The sequence below is a fragment of the Aptenodytes forsteri genome, unplaced genomic scaffold (genome assembly GCF_000699145.1).
Source record: "Aptenodytes forsteri isolate BGI_AS27 unplaced genomic scaffold, ASM69914v1 Scaffold46, whole genome shotgun sequence".
NCBI lineage: Eukaryota > Metazoa > Chordata > Aves > Sphenisciformes > Spheniscidae > Aptenodytes > Aptenodytes forsteri.
The window spans coordinates 6,059,224-6,079,344 of record NW_008794774.1 but is presented as its reverse complement, the minus strand read 5'-3'; the positions used below and the strand labels follow the sequence as shown (position 1 = coordinate 6,079,344).

Below are 20,121 nucleotides of genomic sequence, written 5' to 3'. Positions count from 1 at the left end.
AGGTGCTTTGTGGTCCAAGGTTTTTACTACAGGAATCCCCATTTTATGGTTTACAGTTTGCCTCTGGATGGAAATAGGCCTTTTAACAATAACTAAGAATATAAAAATGAGCAGCGAGCAGCTGGACACACAGTACAGTGGTTCACTTTCTGAGAAACCAGAGGGTCTACATTTACACTGCCTCTGTGAGAACAGCAAGTCAGTCTGGTTGGAAGATACAATTCTGGTTAGTCAGTGTTAGACCTGTGTGAACTGTATCATTAGGACGGGAAAGATGGAATGGCAAGAACTTTTCCCTCTTTCTACAGAGAACTAAGACTGAAAAGTAATACAGTGGTGATAGGCATTATCTTCCCAATACCACCTTCACGTCCTGCCACTTCACTGTAAGTTACCTGCTTTGCCTGCCATCGTCTTCCCAGCTTCATCTCAGTAATGGCTCTGGTTACCACCAGGCCAGCATGGCCAATAAACTAACCCACACTGTGCTGGCTCAGAAGATACCACGCATCACCACCACGTAGTACGACAACACGTAAACCAAAGATGCTCAGTGGGAATCGATGACTCTAACCACTGCACTTGTAAGGTGTAAGAAGCAGCATTTTAAAAGCAGTGGTACTGACACAACTATCTGGGTCAGAGGTGGTGGATCAGCCATCCTAATTGGGTAATGGAACTAGAATATCGACATAATTGATGGGGAAGAAACCTGACTGGCCATGAAGCATCCCCTCATACCAGTTTTCATCAATCTGGTTAGTGAGGGTAATGATATCACCCTCTTTAAATCCCAGCTCGCCTTCATTTTCTGGCTCAAAGTCATACAGAGCTCGGCAGCATGGCTGATCCATGTGAACACCTATGGAGAAGAAACATAAAGAAGAAACAATGTGCTTAAAAATCTCATCAGTTACAGTATCCTTTTTACCATTGTACCTACTACATTTTGGTGTTTCTGGTATCACTGATATGCTGATGACAGTTCTTTGATAACATCTAAATTTGGACTGCTAAACTTAATTAGAAGACACCTATCAGCTTTTGGCAGCCTTCGGTTTTTGTATGTGACTGCTAGTAAATGTCCAAAAATCCTCAAAGAACCAAGCTACAGTCAAGCCCACACCTAAAAGCATGGCTATGATCAGTTTGGAATCTAATTTTTATCTGTTTACGAAACACAAAAAATGAAGCAAAAGCCCTAATATTTCCACTTTACTGGCACAGAGATGCTTTGCCTATTTACCTCAGTTAAGTAGTGTAAGGGGTAGCTTAAAACAACAGTGAAGATACAACTGTGTCTTTGTCCTTTGTTTGGAAACTTCACTGGTATGGCTATACTGTAAACCACTGTATATGCTCCTAATCCTCTGAATTTTAATATGAAGTTTCCAAAGACCTTTTCTCCCCATTCCCACAAAACACTACATTTCAGGGCCACCAATATAGATTGAGAACAAGTTTGAAATTGAAAGCTTTCTAATATGCTAGTTCATGAACATCTGACCATAAACCCTTTAGGACGGCTAATGGATATTATTATAAGTCATTAGTTAGACTAGATTTTCATACATTATATGAAATTAATAAATATTCCTCCCATCCCCCATATTCCTCCCCCCAAAGTCTCTATAGCTTCAAGCCTACCAAAAGCAAAATTGTTACTCATCAAAATAGTTAGGATTTAGCAACACTAAATTGTAAGGAATCTTATCCCTACCTGACTTTCCATAGCAAAAGTTCATGCACTCCCAGTGGTCAGAATGAATTGACACATGCCACTCCACCATAATGACACTTCTAAGAATACATATTTCAGCTTTTTCACGTATACTGGCTTCAGGATGTAAGTTTCAGATTCAAACTTTTTGCATATTCATTTCAACCACTCACTATAGCTAGAAGGCCCATGCTTGAGCTATTTTAGGACAAAATTATTCCATTTCTATAGGTGTCAATAGAGCAAGTTTTTCAAATACCAGATTTAATTTATTAAATTCTGTAGTGAAACTTTCTTTCATTTCTTTACGTATCACTCACAGTGTATTTTGCTTTATTTGTCATGAAGACTATTTTGCTGGCATCAACAAGCCTTACAACGCGTGTTTGGTATCCTCATTGCTACCAGCTCAAATTTAGAAGACTTAGCAAATAAACTGTAATGACCATAGAAGATCAGAGCTTTGAATGAACCAACCCAAACATACATTAAAGAATTTTCAAAGAAGAAGGCGTTTCTCTGAAACCGATAAACCCTTCAAAAGAAAGAACCCCTATTGAAGAAAATGCTAAATACTGCTCTCTGAAGAAGAAAACACGAATGCTGAAGAGACACAGGAACATCAGTCTGCACTGCCTTAGCACAGACAAGTGTTCATGACACTACAAAAAAGAAGCGAAGAAGAAAATTACAGGTGGCATGAGAAGAGCTTTAGCACGCAAGACTCAAGCCACGCTCATGCACAAGGAATCTCCATTGTATCCCCCTCCTCACTAGCATAGTGAGATTACTAGAGTTTGCAAGATTATGCAAGACAATTTCCGGTTACAGGTGCCAAATGGAGATACTGTTGCTGCCTACATCTGGGAGAACATCAAACATTCACATCAGGATTTGATGGGAAGGAAGGAAATCCTGATTAAAGATCTAGTGAAAAAAATCCAGTCTTGCAAGGTGGAGTGTGCTAGCAATTGTCACTGAGGTAAACTGGAATAACTGAGGTCAGGGTCTGGACAGAGGACAGCCCTCACCATAACATGGGATAACAGACCATTACTGTGAGAAACAAATAATAAGGCTTTCTTAGTATGTGCCGATATGAAATAAATACTTCTTTAAGATAATAATTACGCACAGTCATATAAATGCTTAATCTTGCTTGTGCCATTCCCAATTGGACAAAGAAAATAACTCAGATGGCTTTGTTTTTCTTTTTAGTGATTTTTACTTTCAGGCTCTTTGTGTTGTAATAGCTGGTTTTAAAAAGCAGGATAAGGTTATGGAGGTTTTGGGGAGGTTCAGGGTTCTGCATTTTCATGGAAAACTTCCAGTTGTTCTTTAGATTTTCTAACTGCCTATTTTGTAAAGATCTATTTTTCAAGGTGAATTTAGTACAGCAGCATCTCTTTGAGCTTCTAAGACTAAGGAAATTTTTGACCCAAAGACATTTAAAGCAGTGGATGATCCATCCCTGTTCTCCTGCCCAAGGATGTGAACACTTTACAAAGAAACAAGCTCAAACAGCTCTCTCCTATACTATCCTCATTCTCATTTTCCCTCACTATGGAAGAACAAATCTCTAGAAGAAAGCATGGAACTTCTGCATGGTAGCAAAACTTCAGACAGAATTGGCTTTTCTTCTCTCATTGCTACTGCCATTACCTGACGGTTTGGGTGTGGTGGCATGGGATATTCCTCCATTGTGCTGAGTATTGTCACCAGTTGTGAAATCCAGGCTCATACGGGGTTTGGGCTGGTATTCTCTCCTGGGCTGAGATGATGCCTCTTTTATTCTGCCAAAACATGAAGTTAAATGTGAAGAGTTAGTTTCTTGTTAACAGATGAGATGCACCAAACATCCTTATTTCCATGGGTGAAGATCCCATCCAGCACTCATACAGACTAAACAAGTTTTGGCATTTGGAGTAATTTTTTGTTTACAACATTATTTTAAATTACCAAAAAACACCTGATGTGACTATGCCATGAGGTTGTTAATTTTTCTTTCCCTCTAGGAACCTAGCATTTTGTCTGGCTTCCTTTTGTCTAACAATAACAAAAAGCTTCTAAGGGAGAAAAACTTGTTACGTGATTAGCAATGCTTACAGAAGGGCTGTACAAACATCCCTGCCCCCATTTTTAGCACGATTTTTGCTTCTATCCCTGGCAAGCCTTAACTATTCAGTTGGTCGATGCCAACTCTTGTCATTTTGTGAGGAGACTGTGTGGGAATGTACTGACTTCAGTTGCAGACTTAGTTAATTTGTAATTTGGAATACTTGTTTGACAAAGGCACACAAGTCCAGTTTTCCTGACTCTCAAGATAAAAATATTATGCATCATTCATTTCAACTTATTCTTCTAACTGAGAAATCTAGAATTTCTAGGAAAGGGTACATTTTCAGATTCTAGGGTAAAATCCAGGGAAGGGATGATGACAGAATCAGAGCAGCTTATGCAGAACAACTGCCCCATCTATTTCTAATACTGCATATGGATGAATACTTGAGTCAAGGCCTCCATATTTAAAGGACAAGTTAGTTTCTCTAACCTTCTCTAGATCTGCCCCAGACGATGTTGGTAGCACATTTTGATTTATCTATTGAAAACATCTGCTTCTAACTTAACCAGTTTTGGTCCTGATAACAAGGGTTTCCTGACCATCCATAATATTATCAGTATTAGTCAGTCCCCAGAGGCTGCTTTTCTTCTTCATAAACAAAAACATAAGCATATTAAAAACATAAATTGATGAAGTTGTCAAAATAAACTTAAATAAAAAGGCTTTGCTGTGTTTCATTCATTAAAGGAAGTTACTTTTTCAAAACAGTAAAGTTTTGAAGAAAGAAATAAACAAGTTCTATTACACTTAATACTTCCATGAAACAAACACCATTTTTTACAGATTATGAACTAGAAGGCAACAGTTCTAGTGACTTGTTAAAAATTACCCAAAAGCTCAGCATGAGCCATGTTTCTTAAGAAAAGAAACATCTCCAAGGAAACCATTCCTGCTTCCCAGCTGCTCTGTCACGATACTCTGTCTTGAAAACTGCAGCCTCCTTTTGCTTGATGAAAAAGAGAGTTTAAAAGAAAAAGAAAGCCTTTGCTGACCTTCCAGATTTTATTAATTTTATTGCAAGTCTCCCAATGTTTGCCAAGTTTCTAAAGTCCCAGTTTCTGGAAGTATGGTATTTTAAGGAAGTTTATGCCTTCCATTAATGTGTAGGAGAAAAATGAAAATTCTTGCACTTGCAGTTCCTGAAGAAAATTTTGAAGCCTAATCTAGAGGGCCCAGAAAGAAGACTCAAGTGCAGTTTTAAATTTTTCATAGTTTTTGCAGTCTCATATTTTTTTAAAATTCTTTGGGCAGTATTTTAAACAGCACCATCTTAGCAGTTAGAAGACATTGTCCATGCCAAACAACAGCACGAAAAAGTTCCATTCACATCTTTTAAAAAGTGTCTAGAAAACGGACAGTATGTGCTGTAGACATCACTGAGAGTGAACAGTAACAAATTTGCTCAGCTTGAGAGTAAAGCATTCTTTATTTTCTGGTCCATATGGTCAAAAAAACAACCTCCCAAAACCCAGGGCCAAATACATTATTTGCCACCTGCATATCGTCAGCAGGAAAAGACAAGTAGTTCAAATAGTAACAGATCTACATCCCTGCTTAATCTCTGGCATGAACATATCACAGTGCTCTAATTTGTGTCCAGTGGTGTGGACAAAGGATGATTTAGCCAGCAGACTCTTTACAATTAGGAAGGCACAGTAAGTTTATGCAAAAGATTTACTTCAGCTGATCTATAATAGCACTCTGATGCAAAGTTCTTGAAAAGCTAAAATCATTCAGCGCTGAAACTTAAAGCAAAGATACTGATCATTTAGCAGATGTTTCAAAAGGGCAAAGGATTATCTGAATTGATACAGAAAGAGAAATCTGTTGCAGAGAGAGGTATGTTCACTTTATGGTGTAACTTATGGGCTACAGAACAACCCACCTGTTCCTGAGGATTTTTTAATGCTTCTGAAAAGTAAGTGAATTGCAGTATTCATTTGGAAGTGCTGAAAATCATTCTGTTAGTTGTTTAGACAGTACTGCAAGCTGTATCTAGAAACAGCCCCTGCTGGGCAGCCTACCCACACAAAACAAGTGCTGCTCCTAATCGCAAAGAAATTTTAAGAGTTAGAACTGGATGAGGCTTACAGACTATGTGCTCTGAGAAAATAAACGCTGACAGAGCCAGTAGTACCAGAAACTAGATCTACACTAATGACATCAGAAAACAGAAAAGAATCATGAATGATTAAAAAGCTGCCTTCACATAGTATGTGAACATTATCTGCTCTTGGGTATTACGTCCAGCTTTTAGGAAGAGTCTTCCAGAACCATGTGGACTAAAGAAATCTTTCCTGTATGTTAAGTTTCCTTGAAGAAGAACAGGTGTGTGGGAAGCTGTTAAACTTTTACAAACATTATTTTCCTCATTTCAAGGGGTAAAATCTGTTTTGTATTGGCAGAAACAAAAATTCTAAGCTAAAAATTCTAAAATTCTATTAAAAATATATTGTATCAATTCTGAGATAGCATTCACAGTTACAGAAAAGGGGATGGAAGAGGTAAACTCAGTTAAGCCTTGTACCAAGTTTGATCTGATAATAAAGCTGGAAAAAAGGAACATTTAATAAGGTGGCAAATGATGGGGATCTCACTACCTGGCTCAGGAAGATCTCCAGGTAGATGAGAATGTAACAAGATAGTCTTTTCCAATAGCAATCATTAACATCTTCTCTCAGAAAGACTACTTTGTGAATACATGCAGGAATGGTAAGGAATCTAAAGTTTTAAGTCTCACTGATGTCCAGTATTTACAAACACTTGCTTTCGGTTAAATTACATTTAACAGCTTTACGGAGCCAAGATGCTTTCTTGAACTCAGTCCTCATTCAGTCGTACTCAGAAGTATATGCACCTCCAAAACATACAAACTTCAGCTTGCAACTGCCTAATGAAATGGCCCTCGTTTTCATAAACATACAATGACCAAGTTGCAAAAGATAACAGCATTGCATTCGACTCATAGGTTTTCTGCCTCTGTAAAACAAAAGAACAACAAACCTACAAAAAGTGCATTACCTATCTTCCAGCTTAGAAGTAACTTGCTGTAGGATCTGTGTGGCCTGCTTGTGGTATTCCAGCTGGGCTTGTACGAGAGCAGAAAGCTGGCTCACTTGTTCAATCTGAGGATTGACATTAAAACATCAGATCTTAGGCAAGTACTAACAGCTCAGCAATAGCAAGTAAAGACCACTGTCACACTGACACTGCAAAGGCAGTTTTACTTATCTCTCTAAAAACTTGATTCATCCTTGTAGTTCATAAATAGTTATGTATCAGTCTTTATTCATTAGCATGTCTGGTTATGACCTGATCTGGAATAGTAACTGCATCTCTTCTGCGCTGATCATCTCCATGGCTGATTTGCATGAACAGCAGCCTACAGACCTACCTCATTCAGCAAACACTATGAAAGTAAAATTGAGACTGTAATGAGAGCATAATACACCTTCTTCCTCCCTGCCTTTGAGGGGCACAAAACCATAGGGACTATGGTCATGCTTCTGTTGTATTCTGGCCTGTGAAGCAGACCAAAACAGGAAGATACTATGTACTCTTGGACGCAGAATATTTCTAGTGAAGGCAGATAGCATTCTACTTCATGAGGCAAAAAAAATTCAAAAGTCTTGTGTGGCCAGTGCAACTGCTAGCAGTTGCCATAATATACAATACCGCAATGGTGTAATGCAGGCCAGCACTATCTGGCCACAAGGGGTTGGATGTTACTACAAGGATTAAAACTATAAACTTGTTATACTTCTTTCATTTCAGCACAGCTATATTTAATTTCTAACACATGAGTATTTTCAGATTTGTTATGGCCCCTCTACAGCAATCTGGTAACAAAATGAAGAATTAAATTAGGTGTGTATTTAAACTTTAAATAATTTCAATCATTTACTTCAACAGAAATATTTAAACTGAGTTTCCTTTGATCACATGTTCTGAAAGACAGACTTCAGCTGAATTTTTTTTTCCTCCAAAAGAGATAAACTTTTATTCTTGCTTGATTTTACAGTTTCAACATTAATTATAAATAGAAGATTAAAAAAACCTAATAGATCCTTAATCCTAAACCAGTCTGTAAGCAAAAAATATGCTGCAGAGTCAGATTTGAGCAGTCACATTAACTTTGGCATTCCTATTCACTATTGCATCTGATTATAGCAGAGACCATGGGGTTGTGAGTTCATTGTTTCTGATCTTTACCAATCCTCTCAGCAGCCCACACACTTGAGCAAAAGCCTTGGCTCAAACCCTAAAAGCACAGCTAAGTAAAAGTCATGACTTACATTTACATAATTCTAAGAAGGAAGATATTTTGGTTTTGTAACACTATGCAGTTAGGAAGCACAACGATGATACAGAGGATTTATGTTCTTTAGCTCAGTTACCTATAAAATACCTATAAAATTAGTCCTACACGTGCATGCTGTACATTACTATAGCTTCTGAGCCTCTCACTGAGTCCACCAAGGAGGCAAGTGCTTTCCCATTGTACAGTGACAGGAATCTGTGGCATCATGGATTTAATAAGGCTTTCAAGTTTTAGACTGCTTCAGACTGCCTTCACTGCTGAACCAGTATCTTTCTCTTCTTAAGATTCAGCTCAAAGATTAACAAGGGATATCTCACATCCATCTCCAGAAGGTTGAACATGCTTGACTCAGCAATTTCTTTTGATTCGTCAAATTTCTCCAGAGCTTGGCGAAGTTCTTCATCGGGGAGCTTGCCCTGTCTTTTCTTTTTGTAATCAAAATCTAGGCGTCGACCCTCCATTTTCTTTAGGTGATGCTAAAAAAACAAAAATGCAAACACAAGCACAAAACAAAGGATGTTCCCCAACTCTTCTTATACTGCACTGTAATCAGGTAGTCCATGTACATTTGCAAGCACGTGCTGTTTGCTGTATATCAACCCTTCCCTAGAGGGGACATATACAGAACAATGAAGTAGGTGGTTTTACGTATTATTTAAGAAGCCATGGTGCACTGCTGTCTAAGTGACAGACCTTCAACATTAAAAAAAGGCCACGCAGAATGGATAACTGCAGTTGCCACCTGTATAAAAGATACATGAGTTTCTAGCTTTTTAACTCTGATGCAGAATTACCTGAACACTATGGTTTTCCCCTAGATGTTTAAGAGAAAACTATTAAAAGCACAGGTTAGTACATTTTTGCCTGTGTAACAGTTCTCATAAACAAAGCAACAAAGAAAATATTTTATCATTTCCATCAGACCACCAAAGGATCTTAATGTTATCTTTTATTAAAGATTTTCTAGTTTGTTAACTGACGTGACATTCATATCAATCTGTTAAGCAGCTGCCACATCAAGCTGGCCAAAAGTTAATGTTACCAGCATGAGCATGAATACTTTAGGTGTTTACTTTCCCTCAGAAGAATCAATTTGTCATCTATTATAATATTTATAACTTTGTCAACTTTGTAAATTATATCAAACTGCCTAAGACATCTTTCTTCCACATATATTTAACAATATGAAAGCCTTACTGAGCTCAGAAGAACAGTTACTTACACAGAGAAGCATTTGCTGAATTTGGAGTCACTTTTACTTCCACAATTATAAAATTAAGCTGTGTCCACAGAAGTATGTGTGCAAACTGATTTTTCTCTGTAAATGCTGGCTGGTTCTTGGATTACTAATTATGTAATTCATGCAAGAAAACAGCGTTTGTGTTCAAAATTCCTGGGAATGTTTCGGACACAGTCTTCATACAGACAAAAGAGTAGTGCCAGTCTAGAGGCAACTCTCAAAATGCCCTCACATGTCATACACCAGAAAATTGAATGTAAACATCTGTTCATCTATTTAGTGAAATGAGCTTTCAAATGGTAGGATTAGAGTACTGCGTTCATGTTGGCATAAGCTTGACAATGCTACCGTCAAAAAATGTTAGAATTTTGATCTTTCCCTTTCTAAACCATCAACAAGAGACACAGAACTGAAAAGTAAAACTCAAGTCAAAAGAGACTAAAATCAGATGATCTGCAAATCTGAAAGCCCATTTTGAATTACATAACTAACAAATTTTGAACATATACACAGTCTACACATTTGGCATTCTTAAAATGCCACATTGAGGGCAATACCTGTATTTCTCTCAGATCTTTGTCATGGAGATTCTGAAGTGGGTCAATGAAGTTTTGTTTCACTTCCATGTCTAAAGAGTCCTTGACCTCAGAAAGCTCCTTCATAGCTTCTCCCACATCTGCAAGTGCTGGTCCTGAAAGAAAAGATGCCCAATTTATCTCAAAATAACTTAATTCCAAATTACTGTAGAATGAAACCAAGTCATGGAAATTTCAGTTAACATTTAATTTTAAGTCTCAAGTTTAGGAAAGAAACAGAGTATGATGCACTGTGTGAAAGGGCAACATGGATTTTACACTTCTGCAGCCCCCAGAGTTTATGCATTGTAACACAGCTGAACTTGAGGATCTGCGCTGCATCAAGATAGCCACCTTGTTGTCCGTTCATTCCTCACTCTGGTGAAACAAACATGCTAGAAAAGAATTATCTGTATTTGCTCCAGTGTTGCCATCACCAGACACAAGACCGCATATAAAAATAACTCTAATGCAAGTCTAGGTCTCCCTGTTTGTATCAGTGAGACTGGTGACAGTATCAAGTGTAAAAATTCTTAACAATTTCACTGAATTTTTTTTTTGATGAAAGATTTTTTTGATGAAACTATTGACTTCATACACCTACTCAAGTTCAAAAACTTCAATAAGAATTAGCTGCCTTCTGAGATTTCCTCCAAGATTAACTTGAGGGCCACAAAAATTACCACTCTGGTTTACCTCCTCTGCATAAAAACAAAAGCAAGAAACTCAAAAATACCCTCTTGGTTTGAGGTGTAGGTTGGTAGAAAAAAATCCACTTTCAAAGAATACAAAGGGTCTGAAAACCTAAAAATGTGAGAAATCAGAAGGAGCTTTGTCTCCCAAGCAGAGGATACCAGGAATGCACTGCAAAACTAGAGAGCCTGCCTGACCTAGACGAAGAGTGACAAACAGCCATAATAGCTGCTATTAATTAAGAATGTGAAAATAATTGCCATATCTACTCTGCTGCATGCTACTGCAATCATCAGGGAATATACAGCAATTTGCACAAACTAAATTCTGTTAGTTCTTCATTCTCCCTTTAAAACATGTTTGAAATTTAGTAAATGAGAGGCAACCAATTAAAAAAACAATTCAGTAGTCTTTAGCACAAATCAACCTACATCTGCCAAGCTAACTAGTAAATTATATAGAACAAGAAAGTACCTTTCTATTGCAGATGTCTTTATGGCAGGAACAACATTTTATGAAGATTCCAATAGGAAATAGAATTTTCACAGTCCTATTTGAGGGTCCCATGTGTTGCCATATAAAAATGGCCACAGAGAAGCCCACATAAATAGGACAGAAAGACAAAGGATCCTGTCGTGAATGTCGTCTCTTAGTTAGACCTCTACTGTTGAAGAACACAATGTTAAGTCTCAATTTAACATTTCTAACTCAGGCAGCTGTAAACTCATTTGGGGCTTGGAGGGAGGAACAGTTGACAGGTAAGACAGGAGTATTCACTAGTGCCTTAAAATGTGGAATTTGGTCAGAAAAAAGGTCCGAGTCTATTAAAAATCTATTAGCCTTTATTCCTTGCCTGTAATGAAGACAATAACATTTACTATAAGGATTCTGAGGACAAAACGGTTTCATTGTACACATGCATAGACAATAATACAATCTCTGAACAGGTACATCTTTCATCCCAACACATCCCCAGTAACATGATCTATGACAGAGAGCCTAAAGTCTATATGGATATGGGTCCAAATGGAAACAATATGAATTTCATCCACAAGAAAAAAATCTCTAGTCCAAATTCGCAACAGATACTCAACGGGCCTAGACCAACCTTAAAGGAGAAGTCTGATGAAGCAGAACTCCAATACTTCTTGCAGAAGTTCTTCCTTTATAGAGGAAGAATATATATATATATATAGTGGTCCTTTATAAAGACCACAACACTTTAATAATGAAAGTTATATTAAATTTTACTACCATTTTTATTGCATTATAACAGAAAGGGAAGTAATCAAGTTACCAAAGTTGCATTCTTCTCCAAGTTCTCGCCCAAATTTCAGCATCGCATCTGCCAGCAAGGCTTCAGCCTGAGGGTAACCTGGTCCCTTTTCCTGGCCTCGAATTTTTGACATAGTGTTGATCATGCTGAGTTTAGCTCTGGAAGCTGAAGAAGGCAAGTGACAGAGGTTATAACGCGCAATAGTTTGACTACACAGACAGGAATGCACTCTTTAATTTATCTGAGCTACCTACAACATATTTGAAGGACATTAAGTTTAGGACTAAGCCCTGTTTTTCATCAATTAATTTTAGAGCAAAGGAATGAAATGTTGTTGGTCACTGATTTTTTTCTTCTGCTGGTAGGCTAGAGAGAAGGCTCTGTCCTGAACTTTAAGCCAAAGTTTCCCTTGAAATGACTTGGACAGAAGAAAGTCCAGGAACACTCCCAAGATAGCATGTTTGACACGTGCTACAACTCAGGTAGAAAAATCTTTAAGCTATCCCCAAATTCTTAATCTTAAAATCGTCAGGTACCAGACGGATAGCAGATTGAGCCAGCCTTTCTCTCAAGGAGAAGTCCAGACTAGGTGCACTCAAGATTAAACTGTGGTGCCCCACACTTTTTAAATGTTTGAAAGTTTTTCTGTTGTAGAATATTAAATAAAACCTATGTCCCCAAACATGATGTCCAACCACCTTTGAAACACTTTTTGCTTTTTATGGGGATTTGGGGAAAATCCTACTTCAATATGGTTTTCAATTGTACTTTAGCTTGTATTTTATTTCAGATACACAACTGCAGATCAGAAGAAAACACACAATTATCATAATTGATGAAAATAAAGACAGCAAACATAAAAGAACTAATTTGTTTGATGATGTGCTTTAGTGAATTTTTGCAACTACAGAATATGAATGGCCTACAGAGAATGAATTAATTAATGGCACTTGACTTCAAATTTTGCCTAATCCTATTGCCAGCAAAGCTGACTCAGTGGGTGTTTCTACCTATATTATCGTGTGTGCTACAAGAGGGCAGCTACGAATGCCTCTACCTTCCTCCTTGCAAAGGCTTGACTTTGTTAGTTGCTCCTATGAGTTAGTATTTCTGTTTACAAAACACTAGTAGCTCACACTGTTGTGTGCCGATTTCATTGGTCAAAACTCAACCTTGCACACACTTCTACAACAAAACAAAACATTAGCAGACTGAAGTCAACAAGTGTTTTGCTCTTAATTTATTGTTGAAAGTGCGTATCAAGAGATGGTTCTTGTTGCCAAGTGTGTTTCACTTTGTGGCATAGAAATGTATGCACAGACATAGACACAGAAACAGACAGGAAAATCAGGCAAGTGTCATAGTACTTATTTTGCCTGAGAAGCAGCTAAGAAAAGATAACATATTTTAACGTATAGTAATTACGTTTTCGTAAGCTTTCTCACTACTCTTGAGTGCCACCAGATCACGCTTTTCAGCATCTGAATTTCTTGATGCCTTCTGTTTCTACCCACCACAAAACTACAGTCAGCAGACTGGTTGACTGTTCAGTGTAAGAAACTGCATTTTAATGAAGTGTCTGTCCTTTAAAAATGGCATCGAAATGATGGTATGGCAATGGGAAAATACAGAAGCGTAACAGAAACTAAGGGACAAACAAAATCAGTCAGGGGAATGGAGGCAGCAAGCTGAATTAAAACAGGAGCAAATGGGAGTATTTTCAGAAATAAAAGAAAAAAATGGAAGAGGGAATATAAAAAAAATGAAGTGGCTATATTCTGGACAGGCAAGTTAAGAGTAGAAAGCAAAAGGTACAGGAAAGAATGAAAGAGATGAAAGGACAATAAGGGAAGGGCAAGAAAAAATCATAAAGAGAAGAAAGGTAAGCATGAAAAATTCATGCTTCAATTATTTATCTAATCATTTAATAATGATTACATTAGAATCCTGATTTAGTAGGAAATCTTAGAATACATCTACCAGTGGTCTCATTCCACTTCTCTTCTTTAACAGTTGATTCTAGTAACTTCCGTGGCAGCAGAGGTAAGTTTGTGCTCAGTTAATCTCAAAATTCCATCCTGAGCCCTTTCATTTCTATTGCTGTATTGTGCTAGTGCCACATGCTTTCTTCTCTAAGTTATGTTTCAACCTGAGCGAGGACAGGCAGAGAGGTACAAAACACCACATGGGAGTGACCTGAATGCTTGATTTTTTCCCCAGTTGCACTCCCTCTCCTTTACATTGACTTTCACGGTGTCACTAATGGTTCACCTTAATATTAAGTGTTAACAGAGCCATGACAAATCATAAGAATACTGCCAAAAGCCTTCGAAAGAAACTTCAGTAGTGGGTTCAATTGCTCATTCTTTGTACTTTCAATCTTGTTCATCCTGCACTTCTTTTTCTTGAAATTACGGACATGTACATCTGCATGCAAAGTCTTTGAGCCTTCATCATGTTCAATTTTAGTTATTTTCAGCTGTCCTTCAGGTTTTTTCGTAATTGGGAACTCTACAAAGCTTTTTCGTTTGCACTAACCTCAGCCCAACATCCCTTTCAATAAATTCACTTTTGTCTTTAATACCCTTTTCCCTTCCCTTCCCTTCTCCTTTTCCTTTTCCTTTTTCCTTCCAGCATTAGTTAACTAACTGTTTAGTGAAGTTAGACAATGCTGCATACTTCATTTATTGATCCTTCAAAACACCATGAAGCCAGTTGATCCCTAGCACTGCAGTACTGTTATCCAAGCATATTGATGTTTTCAGGGTACATCTTACTCATCAAGGTATGTGTGCTACATCCCAAACTCTCCTCCCCCTACCAAACCTAGGTAAACTTTTAAAGAAAACCTTCTATTAAATATTGCTATTAAAGAATTTTTTTTTATTAAATTTCCCCCCTCTTCCCAATGTAATTTTTCTATTTTTTATGAAAATGAGAAAGCAAACAGGAAATACTGGAAATCAACATTTTTGGTGCCCCAGGTAAATAGTAATACAGTTGTAGGGAGAATTTTAAAGAGGAAATTTTTTATTTTATTGAAAAAAGAAGTAATTTTCCATGCAATTCTTCTCACTATAGGGAGGCCTTTTGCAACTGGCATAAAACAATCTAAGATCAGGTGAGAGCTGAAAAGAGTCAGTCCTTTCCTCTTACTCCATCTGCTACCATTGCCCAGCTGTGGAATGAATAACATGATCTCATTTGATATGCAAGAAAGTAAATCTTCCTCCTGCCTATTACAATTTTAATTTTCTGATCCTACTTCCACATGCCACAAGCAGATGAAGGGACGTGTAGCTAGAGTATGGAAACTGCTCTTTCCTGCAGCACTGCAAACTTCTATCAGCCTGAGGTGCTTGAAATCACACCCTTAGCTACTTCCAGAAATTTTGCTTTCTGCCATTGCTGTGAGCCTCTTTCATGATTCACAGCAATCATAATCACTCAGATGTGTCAGGAAGGCAGCCAGAGAAGCACTAAACAGCCAAAGCTTGTTACTCAGTCTATATGATGTTGCACAACAGCAGCTTGACAGTAGTTAACAATTTTACCACTAGTCCCATAATGTTTGTCAATCCTATTGCTTTTCCTGCAGAGTGCTTGTTGACGATGAGCAATGAAGCTGTGGACTCAAGTCATAAACAATATTTCATCTGTTGACATAGAAACTGTTCTAGTCATCATTATTTTCTCTCTAGCAGTTCTTGAACTTTTAAATATTATTCCTCCTTTTTTCAAGCCACTGGCAGCATCATCAAATTATCCTCCTTTCCTCTGTGGTCTAACATAAAAATACCACCAATTAAGCTCTATCAGCAACAGTCCTTCATCCTACCACACTGGAGTTAAAATATTTCACATCAGTTCAAATTTGTTTCCAGCTATTAGGAAACAAATTCCTCACAGTGAATGAGTGAATTTGGTCTGTACTTCCATGAAACTCTAAGATACTTATGGTAGGTAGAGGGCCTCATTTTACCTTCATGCTAACTTCGCAGAAGCATAACTCCATTTGACCCCGTCAGTGAAGCTGGCATTGACTTATGCTAGTATCAAAACCCTTATGTTCCTAGATCACTATGTAAATCTTCAAGTTCTTTAATTTAATGGTTTACTTGATTATAACAGCTCCAGATCACCCCTCCTTGTGAGGATCCTTTGGCAAGAAAGGAGCATGCAGCCCTCCATCAGCCCAATCACAAAACCTTTCTTTCATCTCCCCATGGAAACCAATCATTTCTTTCTATTTTGAAGGTTCAATTTAGTCATCTCTGATGACGTCCATTTATCTGCCCTTTTCTCCAGTTCAGCATCAACAGCTCTTTTGCACCCTCCCTTTTGTAGTAACTCTAATGAGCATGGGAAATCACTAGAGGACCAGGTGAAAGGTGTTGTTATGTCTCGTCCTGTGCCCTGGAGGAAGTTGCTTCAGAACTTTGTCTTTCTTTCCATGGTCTGCAAGGACTGGCTGGTCCTTTTCCCTCACACAGGGTGAATGACTGGGACTGTAGAAGAAAGGTGTCTCATGTAGACACTCTCACCGTGCCTGATCCTGATCCCCACCCGCAGGCTGATTGCCTGGCCTCAGCCTGTCCCCATACCCAGGGAGGTGCCTGATGCCCAGGGCTGCTGCTGCCCCAGTGCCCCCTGGCCACCCTGCTCCTGGCTGGAGCAGTGGGATGGGTGCTGGCTGCCAGGCCCTGCCCTGATGCCCCTGGGGAGTCCACAGCCATCTCCAGCTCCCAGGGAGCCCCTCAAGCTCACAGTGCTGACATTCAGATGCCTGCAAGTAAATACACCTGGTTTCTAGGCATATGCTGCCCCCTTACCTAAAGCAAGAACACACAAAAGGAAAACAAGCCTCCCAAAGTCAGTCATCATTCCCCCAGACAGCTCAACATAGAAGCCTGTATTCATCTCTGTCTTTTACTTCATGGAAACTTCAACAATTTTGTGTTAATCCTAACTGCACCAGTGAGGATGAGACCTGTCAGACTACATATTGGTGAGAAAGAGTATTTTCAAAAAGCGCTACAAGTACTGTGAGACTGTGAAATTACATTACCTGGATTGGGCTGAAGATACTCTATCGTCTTTGCCATTATTTCCATAACTGCCCTGCTGGTAACATCCACTTTCTAAAGGACAGAGAGTTAAACAAAAAGAAACATGATAAAAAGATGTTAGAAAAAAGAAAGATGTTTTTCTCTCTTCTTTTTGTTCTTATAAATTCTTTTAACTCGTCTTATAATTTTATTTTCGTGTCTCTGAGAACAGCCCTGGTACCAGAATGGTGATAATACCTGGAAAGCTACCAAAGCATGAGTCCACCACCTCGGTTTATAGCAGATCCATTCTCAGGTGAGGCCATTAGTACAGAGTACCTCAGGTGTGTTAGGAATTTGATATGACTCATTGTACTGTGCTGATACTTTACATCACCCTGGGAAGCATCCACAATAGGGAAAACTTTTTGATAGAACAGTCACTGAAAACTATTTGAAGAATTAGCCATCTTTGATCCCCTAATAACTGGCAAAATGAGGGGAAAGCAGATGTCAGTCAAAACCAACCACCAATGATAAAATGAGCTGTCTACCTCTTACAGAGCAAGGTCTGGTAAAATTGGGGTAAGGAGGACTAGGTATCATTCCGTTTCCAATTTCAAGAAACCTATCAGCATGGACGCACTGACCATTTATTTCCCCTGGCTGACTCCATTATTTTATATTTAGGAATTTGAAATACTTAGAACTGAATAGCATTACTTTCCTCAACTGTAATAGGAATTCTTGCTTTCTTAAGAAGTACTCCGCAGCAGCTTCCTAAGCTGCATATAGCAAAGTATGCAACTACTCTCCCTCTCAGAATCAGGCCTCAAAGAAAAAAATGCTGCTTTGGCAGATTTGGGGATCCCCGTAACCTGTCCTGTACGCTGCATTTATGAAGACACACTGCATTTCTCTGCAGGCTAGCTTGTGTCCCACAGAGTGAACTCCTTTACCATAATGGCAAGTTCCTATTTTAAAAAAGAACACCTGAGATAGGTTGGTTGCAGCACACTGTGACTGACCTCTTTCCTGCTTCCTGTTGCCACTGCCATCTGCCAGGTCTTGCTCTATGCTTTACACAAACAAGCAGAAGAGGTCTGCCAGCCCTGGGTGAGTAAGTAGCTGAACTGCCTGGTAGGGAGCCCAGAAATGGCTAGAAGGCTGCAGAGGAGAGTGGGGGCAAGGAAACAGAAGGCCGGGGATAGGCAGAAGGAGCATGTCCACTGCCTGCAGAAAAGCTGGCAAGGGAGACAGGGCCAGGCAGGGAGCGTGGAGGCAACTGATGAGTTTACTCCATTCTCTTCTCAACTCTTAGCGCTCTTATCTCCTGGGCTGCCAACCCATGCTGCCCACAAGCACTACGTGGGACTCACCCCTGGGTGTTGCAATGTCCTATTTTCCACTCTAAACCTTGCATCAGCTTTCTGAATCTTTGTTAACATCTTCCAGTTTTGACAGCAGTGCGTATACTTGCAGCACATTCAAAGGGAAGCTGGGCAGAAGGGCAGAAACCAATTCTGCAGTACTTTCGCTGTAAGAAGTACAAAGGATATGCCCTTCTCCTTTATTTTCCATCCAAGGTTTTTCCCCATCTCACTATACAAATGTACAGATAAATAGCTTCTGTTTCTCTTGATCAGAGTTATATATCAGATACGTGCCCTGCAAATCACCTAGCACTAGCTTGTGTTACAAGATTTGATAGTGCCTTTCAAAGTCGAAGCCAGAAAAAACCTGCCCCTACTGATCCTTCCAACTGAAATATTATCACCGCCACACACAGCTGTGGCTTTTTTTTTCCCCTCCATAGAAACACTCAGTGCTACCACTGCCAGCATCACCAACTAGTCTGTTGCGGGGTTAGCTCCAACTACCCAAGGCACTTTGCCAGTGGAGGCTGCCTAACAGGATCTCTGAACTTATGAATGAATATTCCAGTGCACTGACAACCCCCTTCAGCACACAGCTCTTGCTCCTCTTGACTGATGCTCAAGGAGCTGAGAATTACAGGCACCCTTTGCCATTGAAATGACCATCTTGTAGATAGACTTTCAGTGTTGTAGTATCTCGGTTAGTGATAGCCTTGGCTGCAGTGATCACAGTATTGTGGAGCTTGGTATCCTGCTGAGCATGCTGAAGGTTAGTACTAAGACAAAGGTTTTAGATTTTAGAAGAGCAAACTTCAGCTCGCTCAGAGCTCAGTTGGGAGGGATTCCACGGGAAGCTTCCATGGAGGATAAAGGAGCTAGTGAGTGCTGGGAGTTTTTCAAGAATGCTCTCCTGGAAGCACAAAAACAGTTCATCGCCTTAAAGTAGGCAGAGCAAGAGACCCCCTTGGCTTAACTGTGAGCTTCTGAGTCTGCTCAAAACCAAAAGAGAACCACACCAGAGATGGAAAAGCGGAGTAACACCCATTGAGAACTACAAGGGCATTGCCAGGGTGTGCAGAGGTGCAGCTAGAAAAGCAAAAGCTCAGCTCAAATTGAAATTGGCCAGAGATGTCAAAAACTACAAGAAAGGGTTCTTCAAGTACGTAAACAACAAACAGAAGCAGAAGGAAAATATTGGCCCACTGTTAAACAGGAGGGGTGAATTAGTCACCAACAACGCTGAAAAGGCAGAGGTTCTCAACACTTCCTTCACCTCTGTCATTACCAGCTCTGTTGGGCCCCAGGTCTTGGGAGCAAAAATCCAGGTTCATGCAAACACAGACCCAATGTCAGAGAAGGAAGAGTTGGTGCATGAACTATTACAGGAGCTTGACCCCTACAAATCGATGGGCCCTGACAATATCCACCCGAGGGTGTTAAAACAGTTGGCTGACATCATTGCGGGGCCACTCTCCATAATCTTTGAGAAGTTGTGGAGATCAGGGGACATCGCAGGAGACTGGAAGAAGGCTAGTGTCACCCCCATCTACAAGAAGGGCTTAAAGGAGGATCCAGGAAATTATAGGCCCATCAGTCTTACTTCAGTCCCTGGGAAAGTTATGGAACGAATCCTCCTGGGGGCTATCACAAGTCAAATGAAGCATGTGATTGGGAAAAGCCAGCACGGATTCACCAAGGGCAAATCATGCTTGACAAACCTGATCGCCTTCTATGACAAAGTAACCTGCTC

At 39.3% G+C, this 20,121-nt stretch overlaps 1 protein-coding gene across 1 annotated transcript in view; it reads right to left on the bottom strand.

Annotated features, from left to right (window-relative positions):
• Nucleotides 1–662: 662 nt before the first annotated feature.
• SH3GL2 (SH3 domain containing GRB2 like 2, endophilin A1) overlaps nt 663–20,121 on the bottom strand; it is a 20,855-nt gene continuing 1,396 nt past the window's right edge. Inside the window, exons 2-8 of the mRNA XM_009274287.1 lie at nt 17,016–17,088; nt 11,969–12,112; nt 9,961–10,094; nt 8,481–8,639; nt 6,864–6,967; nt 3,383–3,513; nt 663–862 (exon numbers count right to left, since the gene is read on the bottom strand). Coding sequence (XP_009272562.1) covers nt 663–862; nt 3,383–3,513; nt 6,864–6,967; nt 8,481–8,639; nt 9,961–10,094; nt 11,969–12,112; nt 17,016–17,088 — 945 coding nt within the window. The remainder of the gene's footprint in view (nt 863–3,382; nt 3,514–6,863; nt 6,968–8,480; nt 8,640–9,960; nt 10,095–11,968; nt 12,113–17,015; nt 17,089–20,121) is intronic.